Here is a 9420-nt window from a genome sequence, read left to right as displayed (position 1 = left end):
TCCCGGAAGTGGGCGAAGGGACTTGTCAGCTCCCACCCCGGCTGTGTGCTCTCGAGGCCCAGTGGGGATCGAGGGTCTCCTCGGGGACCGGCGCGAGGCGGAGTCACGGAGAAGCTTTCTGTCACTCACACAGCGGCCTCGGCCCTGCCTCGGCTGCCGCCGCCCCTCCCTTTGCCCTTCACGGCGTCCGGCCCTCCTCGTCGGCGGCTTCTTTCTGCGCCTGGGCAGCCTGCCTTTTCCCTTTAACTTTCCTTTGCGTCTCCTCCCCCGACTGTTTTAACGGCAGAGTCGCGGGCCCTGCAGTGTCCCAGAAGCGGCACGTATAACTTGCTCGGTGTAAGTGCTAGGAATGCCGCCGGCGTCCCGGGGAAATGCGTTCCTTCTATCTATAGCTCTGTATGTACGTTCTATGTCCACGGCAGCTATTCTAGGGACAACAACTGCTTCCCTCTGTTCTCATCTCCCCATTGGTGGCTTCCGACCCGAATTTGGGAATGGGGAGATCTCCCACCTGTTATCTTTGAGCAGGCTAATCTCTTGTAAGCAGAAGTGCCATATGAAAGTCTTTGAAGCCGGTTGGCTTGGGACTGGGAATTTTACCCCATCCCCCCCCACCCAGCTCCAGGCTTTCCAAAACGTATTGATTATGTAAAAATACTTCATTTTTTTAAACTGTAATTTTTGCTTCGGTGTTGTGCTCGAAGGGAGGAAACAACTATCAATTTGCTTTTTCTGATCTTATGTATAAGATTCATTCTTTCTCGTTGCTCTGCTAGGGTTAAAACATTTTGAACATGTAAGTGTGGCTGTCAGCCTTAGAGAATCTAAGGTACAGTTATTTTCTTTATCTTGATTCCTTTTTTGTTTCGTAGGGGTACCTCATTCGATTTCGGAGTTCTTTTCATTCTTCTGAAAGATTTCAAATCCTCTAGAAGCCAAAATGGGACACAGTAAACAGATTAGGATTTTACTTCTGAACGAAATGGAAAAGCTGGAAAAGACCCTCTTCAGACTTGAACAAGGTCAGTAGTAAGTCATTTGATTAGCTCTATGTCTTTTACATTTTTAATTCATAGTCATGTTAAAATTTCTTTTAACTTTTAGACATCATTTCCAAGGACCTTTCTAAACCCGATTTGTGCGAAGACGTTGCTGTGTTCTAAACAATATCACTAATGAAAGTGGATTTTAGTTGAAAATGTTTTATTTATATCTGTCATGTTAGAATGAGAATAAAATTGTTCACTTTACTTTGCATTCTAACTTCTACTTAAGACAGAAGTTGCATTTATAATCGGAAGATTGACCGTATTATTTCCATTAGCATTTACTATTAAAACTTGGGAAATTGCTTAAGTAATTTTACTTTGGGTATATCTGTAGTTTTGCTTTTTTATAGCTCTCGCTCTTTTCCTTTACCAGACATTTGAATTAGTAAACTAGATCACAGCAAAAAGTAAACTATTATTTATGTTTGTCAAAAGCCTCTCAACTATGGAGAAGGTAAAAAAGCTGAAAATATTTTTTGCTGAAAAAGTGAAATAACTGATCAGGTTGTGTTGAAATATATTTGAGCTGTGATTTAAAAGATCAAATTATATTTCTATAAGACTTATCAAATAGATGCTTTATTTTCTTAGACTTTATATTTTTCAGCATTAAAAAAAGCATTTCACACTCATTTATGTTAATATAACTTGTGAAGTAGTCAATAGAAGTTTAATGTATGAAAAATAAAACACAATCCCCTTTATTATTGTACCAAATGAATGTTGATAGTAGTAAACATTTGAAGAATTCTTTTTTCCCTGAATTTCTCAAGAGCTAAATTTTTAAAAAAAATTTCATCCATCAAATGTGTTTCCTCCATGCCAAATCTTTATCTTCTTCCAACTTCAGCATTTAAGATCACTGAGTGCTTAGGCTTTCCTGACTCTGCAGTTTTCTGGTTTTAATTTTTTTTCCTACACTCTTAAGTATCCCTGTCAACTTGGTGGTGTCTTTTGCTGAGCTCTCTTCTTCCACATTTTAATTGTGTATATCTGCAAGGAATCCTTTCTTTTTCTGTTCTCCTGCCCTCAAAGAAGTATACATTCTCATGGCCTCAGCTGTTGCCTCCATACTGATGACTCCTTTTGGAAGAAAGGCCTTGAGCTTTGCTTGCTTCTTGGAAGCAAGTGAGTGTAATGGCAAGAGTAGGGAACTAGAATTTTCCTGGCTCTGCTGCTAACAAATTGTTTGACTTTGGGCAAGTCACATTAATTCTAAACATTAATTTATTTGTGATATGAAGGTATTAATTTCTGCTTTTCTACTTTCCTGAGTTTTGAGGCTCAAAATGAATAATAAATGGCTTTAAAGCCCTAAATAGATATAAGGCATTGCTAGATCGCTATAGCTGTCTATTCTCACCATTGATTCTTGGCTTCATCCTAGTATCATGCTATGGAAGAGCCTTAGGATAGCTCCAGTCAGATTTGCTTAAATTTAACATGTCCAAAACCATCTCAAAATTCTCAAATGTTCTTTACTTCTCAGCTTCCCTGTTTACTTTTCCATTTTCATAGTTTCCAAGGCTAGAAACTTTGTACTATTCTTTGATGATTTTTTCTCTTTAACTGAAGTCTTTTTTTAAGCCCTATAATTTCTTTCCAGATGTCTCCTCTTGCCTGCCTGTCTCTTCCATATGCCTGAATATGGATGCTGAAATAATCTTCTTATGCCATCTCTTCTCTTTTTATTAATTGGTGTTTATAAGGTCAAATTTAAACACCTCTGCCTGGCTTCCAGGACATTCTATAATGTCTATAATCTGCCTTCCTTAGCCAAGATTTTATCTCATTGTTCCTCATTATTGGTGTCCTATATCTTTCTAGTTCCCTTGTTAATTCCCTCCCCAGTGGCTTTTCTCATGCCTGTTCTTACACCTCCACTCCTGTCAGATTCCTGTATATCTATTAAATCCCTTTACTATCATTTTATGTGTTGCCTCCCTCTCAGCCTTCAGCTAAAATTCCACCTACTCCATGAAGCTTTTCCTTAATTTGTTATTATCTCCTTTCCTTGATTTCTGATTACTCAATGGGCATAGAACAGTTAAGTGCTTAAGAATGTAGCAGTGTCTAAAAGCTTATAGTGTCCAACTGGAGTTTAAGATCTGTGAAGATAGAAATTATTACAAACCTAATGCAGTGTACAACAGCTAATAAATCCTTGCTGGTTGATTACTAAAGTGCCATTTAAAGCTAGCCAGGCTATTTGAAGAGGGAACTCTGAAGGGTTTATAAAATAAGAATATGGTGACTCTGTAACTCTGGTTAAAGCCAGTAAATTCATCCAAATGATATAAATGAGAACATGTCGAATTTTTTTCGTGCAGTAATGATGTCATTGTATTATTTTAGAAGACAATTATACTGTGAAAGATGAAGAGAAGGGACATTGGAGACAAGAAATCATGGAGAAGGCTATTTTAAAAACATGTCTGGTTTAACTACATCAGGGTTGGAAAAAAAAGGGACAGAGTATGAGACATTTTAAAATTCATAAGACTTGGTGACCAATTAGGTGTAAAGAAAAGCTCTGGCAATTTTTGGTTCTTTCACCAAGCCCTTCTTCATTTTGCCTTCCTTTTCACTTTTCCCTGAGAAATGATTCCTGTGCATTTTCAAGGCTAATATCTCTACAGACTCTTCTAATTTAACGAGTACAAGACTGCATGATTCTCTTTTCTAGCCAAATGATAGCCTGGCCCTGTATTTCCTGTCTCTTTTAGTGGCAAATAATGAATAAAATCATTATTCCCTAAACCTGGAATTCTTCCATTTTTTATATAGGTTGGTCAAATTACAATTTCTATTTTTTTAAAAGAAAATATTTATAAAGATTCCTTGATTAGGAGTCAAGTTTATATAGATTGAGTGGAGGGAATGGGGTAGAAAAACTTAGTTTACAGTAATAGTTTAATCACTCGTCTTGCCAGTTTAATTGCCTGCAAGAGGGAAATGGCTAATCTGAGTGAAGTATTCCTTGTGTATGAGGAATAAGATAAACACACCATGTGCTGCTGTGCTAAGCTAATTTTAGCAAACCGAGCAATTAATTATGGAAGCTGATACACTCTAGGTATTCTGATGTTTCATTTACTGTATATAAAAATTTTAGTTTCAGGGATATGGATTAGAGGTCTACAGAGTGGCTATATATATATATACCCTTGGGGGTATGCACTGACCTGTCTATTGGGATATAGAAAGAATAGGATTTATTTCTCTTTCTTTTCTCTCTTTCTTTCTTTCTGTCTATGTATCTACCTATCTATTTTTGATTTTTAAAGTCAACTAAGGGGAATTTCCTGGTGGTCCAGGGGTTAGGACTCTGTGTTCTCACTGCCAAGGGCCTGGGTTCGATCCCTGGTCGGGGAACTAACAGCCCACAAGCTGCACAACACTACCAAAAAAAAAAATTCTATTTTAATTAAAGTAATTAAATTTTGCTAATATATGAATTGATATTGATGCTCTCAGTTTGTACGTCAGATGCGTTAATAATAAAAAAGATATATTCTGAGGAAAGAGTGGTGGTTATAGGTCTAGAAGAGGTTGACAGTCATACTGCACTGGTTTGCTTGCATTATGTTGCCATGAATTACACTTTTACCTAAACCAGGTTAAGTAGATATACAAGCTATATTATCTTAAATAGTAGCATCTTTACAATACTTTGTAATGAGAGGTAGTGTAACTGTACATGCCTCTTTTACCTCAAGAGGTTGTCAAACTTAAAGATGAGTTAGAAAGTGTTTGAAATTTGCTGTTTGAGTTTTGTCCTTTTCAGAAATGACACACAGCTTTTTCTATAGTATACTTAGAAAATATTATCAGAAAAAATAAACACAATCTAACTCTGAGGTAAACATGAGTGTGAAAGTAAACTGCTTTTGTTGGGAATTGATGCTGTAGAGCAGAGTTCAACACATGTTTTTCCTGTAAAGGTTCAGATAGCAAGTATTTTCAGCTTTGCAGGCCATATGCTTTCTGTTGCAGCTACTCAGCTCTGCCATTGTACTATGAAAGCAGCCATAGACAATACATAAATAAATGGTGTGACTGTTCCAATAAAACTTTATTTACAGAAAGAGGGTATAGTTTGCCAACCCTTGCTTCAGGGAGAGCATTTTGAATATGTATTTTTAGTAACACTTTCATCATATGATTTTACCCATATAAATGAATATCTGCTCACTTTTAAAAGTTGATAACAAAGTTTTCTAATCTGTTTGAAATCTACCAAATAAAGAATTTCAGTTGGTTCTCAGATCATCTCTTCAATATATAAAATGGGACATCTTCTCTTTAGCTTGTAAAAGCAATTGATGTATGTCAAGGAAAATATTTATATTTACTACCACATTTCAACAAAAATATTTACATAACTGATGAATGGAATTGAAAAGTTAAGGTCATGGACTAGTAAACATACCTACCAAGAACTTTATCCATTGGGATTTGGGTATCTTTATGTCGTATTTTTTTCAAATCTGAGGTCATTAAATCAAGTATCAAAATAAATAGGACTTGGAATCTTTAAATTACTTTATCAGACAATATTAAACCAAGACTTTTAAAATTAATGAAATTTATTTAATCACATTACTTTCATGATAGATATTACCAATATTAACTTTCAGTGAGAGCCAAAAGATTTGTTCCATTAATTAGTAAATAAAATTAATTATTTAAAATATTGTTTATTTTATTTACATCTTATTCTTATTTTTGTGTTTTATAAATTACATGATCTATTAAATTATCATACACGTATATTATATAAATAAATATTCAAATTTGGAGATTACTTGTCATTTTTTTTCTGAAGGCAGACCACTGATCCAAATACTGTTTTAGAGGTTTTGGATGAGTTTCAACCTTTGTTCTACAAGTTCTCTGAATCCTTGTGTAATTATAAAAACAATATTTGTATAAGCTGAACAAGGGACAGGTTATTTAGTTGTGCTCAGATGGCTAATCTCTGATATTTGTACTGTTCAAAATGACACCATTACTTCTGTAATAAATTTAATCATTCTTGCAAATATAAATATGGTTCTCACAGTCACTTAAGTATTAAAACTTCACATTTTAATTCTTTGGGCAATTACTTCTCAATCTATCTCTTCATAATTATAGCTCTAATATAAAAATGTTTCCCAATTTTATACCTTTTTATAAATTATAAAAAGGTATAAAAAGTCTTTATTTATGCTTTTTGTTTCAAAACAAAATTGGGTTTATACTATCTAAACAATTTTGATACCTGCTTACAGTGTCATGGTATGTGAATTCCACCTCCCTACTTACTGCCACATTTCAGTCATACTTTTTTCCAGAAAGGATTTGAAAGGATCTATATAGATGCATAAAATATAAGAAAACAGTAAAAGTAATCATGTTATTAAATATCCCTTGATAATATGATTTATAGTGGCTTTATACTATTCCTGCTTACAGAATACCATAATTTGTACCATAATTTAATCATTTCCAATCATTAGATATTTAGTTTGTTGTGAGTTTATTTAATTATAATAAACTGTGATGAACATCCTTATATATAATCTATATTTATATCACCGGTTAATTCCTCAGAAAATAAATGTCTTTATGAAATTATTGAGCCAAAAATCTAAACTTTATTAATATTCTTAGTATGTTTATGCCAAATTGCTTTATAGAAAAATTTGTGCATGTAGCTACTTGGAAAAGAAATTATTAGTTTAACTGTATAGTAAAAGTAGGAAGTAAAAATGAGTCCCTCAATTTTTGCAAAGTTACTTAATAACTACATTTGAATAATTTGTTTCTTGCTTGCTAAATCCATTTACTGTGAATAAATTTATATCCATATTTTGGTCCAATCCAGGAATATGGTTAGCAGAACTTATCACTAAATTATAATTTTTTCCAGGAATGCCTAGAACTTCCATTCCCTCATGTTGTATGTATTGCAATATATAAAACAGCATTCATATTTCTCTAGGCAAATACAGAAGTATTTCATTGGATTAGCATAAATTGGAAGAGTCCAGCATTCTCTTAATGTCTTATACTGATATCTTTTCTTCACAAAGAATATCTTACCCAATGTTTAATATTGTGGTGTAGAATTTACCACCTGTCAAACATCACTGTGAGAGATTTACTTCTATCAAAGAGCAAGTTTAGACATGACTGAAATATATCTATGTGTTCTCTATTTCAGGATTTGCCTTGAACCAAACTGACATTCTTTATATATAAATAAATAGCAGTTCACACTCATATTTCTGATTCATATCACCACAGCAGGGTTCATTGTAGCTGTCTCCCTTGCTTATTGGTAACATCTTTCTCTGACAGTGAAAAACCTGGCTCTTATCACCTTTGTTTCTGAAAGATATTTTCAACAGGTATAGAATTCTAGGCTGACAGTTTTAATCTTTCAGTACTTTTAAAGATGTTGCTCCACAACCTAAGTGTCCATCAGCAGATGAATGGATAAAGAAGATGTGGCACATATATACAATGGAATATTACTCAGCCATAAAAAGAAACAAAATTGAGTTATTTGTAGTGAGGTGGATGGACCTAGAATCTGTCATACAGAGTGAAGTAAGTCAGAAAGAGAAAAACAAATACCGTATGCTAACACATATATATGGAATCTAAAAAAAAAAAAAAAGGTCATGAAGAACCTAGGGGCAAGATGGGAATAAAGACGCAGACCTACTAGAGAATGGAATTGAGGATATGGGGAGGGGGAAGGGTAAGCTGGGACAAAGTGAGAGAGTGGCATGGACATATATACGCTACCAAATGTAAGATAGATAGCTAGTGGGAAGCAGCCGCATAGCACTGTGCTTTGTGACCACTTAGAGGGGTGGGATAGGGAGGGTGAGAGGGAGGGAGATGCAAGAGGGAAGAGATATGGGGATATGTGTATATGTATAACTGATCACTTTGTTATAAAGCAGAAACTAACACCATTGTAAAGCAATTATACTCCAATAAAGATGTTAAAAAAAAAGATGTTGCTCCACTGTCTTCTTGCTTGCATTGTTTCCCATGAGAAATCTGCTGTCATCCTTATCCTTGTTCCTCTGTACATACTTGTGTCTTTTTTCTTCTGTGGCTGCTTATAAGATATTCTCATTTTCACTGGTTTTGAGCAATTTGATTTTGATGTTCTTTGGTGTAATTTTCTTCATATTTCTTGTGTGGGGGATTTGTTGAACTTCTTGGATCTGTAAGTTTGTTGTTTTCACCAAATTTGAGAATTTTTTACCCATTATTTCTTCAAATAATTTACGTCTCCCTTCTTCTCTCCTTTGAGGACTCTTTATGTTAAGCCACTTGAATTGTCTGATGCTCTTTCAAATTTTTAGATTCTTTTTTCTCTCTTCGTTTCTTTTTGCATAGTTTCTATTCCTGTGTCTTGAAATTCGCTTTTTTTCTGCCACGTCTCACCATCCATTAAATCCATTGTCTGTATTTGTCATCTCAGACATTGTAGTTTTAATCTCTAAAAGTTTGATTTGGATCTTTTTCTTTTGTTTCAGTATTTTCCATGTCTTGACCTAAATTTTTGAACATATGGAATGCAGTTATGATAACTGAAATCCTACCTTGTTTACTAGTTGAACATCTGTGTCACTCCTGGGTCCGTTTTCATGGATTGATTATTCTCCTTGTTATGGGTTTTGTTTTCCTCCCTCTTCATATGTCTCATAATCTTTGTTTGGATGCCAGACATTATTAATTTTATCTTGTTGGGTGCTGAGTATTTTTGGATTCTTATAAATGTTCTTGGTCTTTGCTCTGGAAATATTATAGTCTTTTGAGTTTTACTTTTATGATTTGTTAAGCCAGTCTAGAACTATGCCCTTTCTAAGGCTCATTATTCCCCACTACTGAAGCAAGATCCTTCTGAACTTTCTACCCAGTGCCTCATGAATTATGAGTTCTCCCAGTCTAGCTGGTGAGAACAAGCACTGTTCCTGGTCTCAGGTATTTTTCTCAGAGACGTGCACTGATCAGTACTCTTCTGAATACTCAAGGGAGACCTTTGGCAGATCTCTGGAGTTCTCTGTGCAGCTTTCTCCTCCTTATCCACAACTCTCATCTGAAAACTCTAGCTGCCTTCATCTCCACAGATTCTTAGTTCCGTCTCCTCAACACAGGAAGTCAGTTGAGGTCTGCCTGGGTTCCTTCTCCCTGTGCCCCAACCTGGAAACTCTTTCAAGTTAGTAAGTAGGCAGGGGCAATTGTAGGGCTCATCTTGTTTACTTTCCATCTCTCAGGGATCACTGACTTTTGTTGCCTGATGTCAGGGTCTTGAAAAATCATTGTTTCATATACTTTGTCTGGTTTTTCTGTTTTTGGT

The 9420-nt window shown here is 35.1% G+C and overlaps 1 protein-coding gene across 1 annotated transcript in view; it reads left to right on the top strand.

Annotated features, from left to right (window-relative positions):
* Positions 1 to 9: 9 nt before the first annotated feature.
* Positions 10 to 9420, top strand: part of AGL (amylo-alpha-1, 6-glucosidase, 4-alpha-glucanotransferase) — a 79507-nt gene continuing 70096 nt past the window's right edge. Inside the window, exons 1-2 of the mRNA XM_004263072.4 lie at positions 10 to 336; positions 873 to 1022. Of these exons, the coding sequence (XP_004263120.1) occupies positions 941 to 1022 (82 nt within the window). The 5' untranslated portion in view covers positions 10 to 336; positions 873 to 940. The remainder of the gene's footprint in view (positions 337 to 872; positions 1023 to 9420) is intronic.

This window comes from Orcinus orca, chromosome 1 (assembly GCF_937001465.1).
Source record: "Orcinus orca chromosome 1, mOrcOrc1.1, whole genome shotgun sequence".
NCBI classification, from domain to species: Eukaryota; Metazoa; Chordata; class Mammalia; order Artiodactyla; family Delphinidae; genus Orcinus; species Orcinus orca.
Note: the sequence above shows the minus strand (reverse complement) of the source record. Positions and strands in the feature narration are given on the sequence as shown.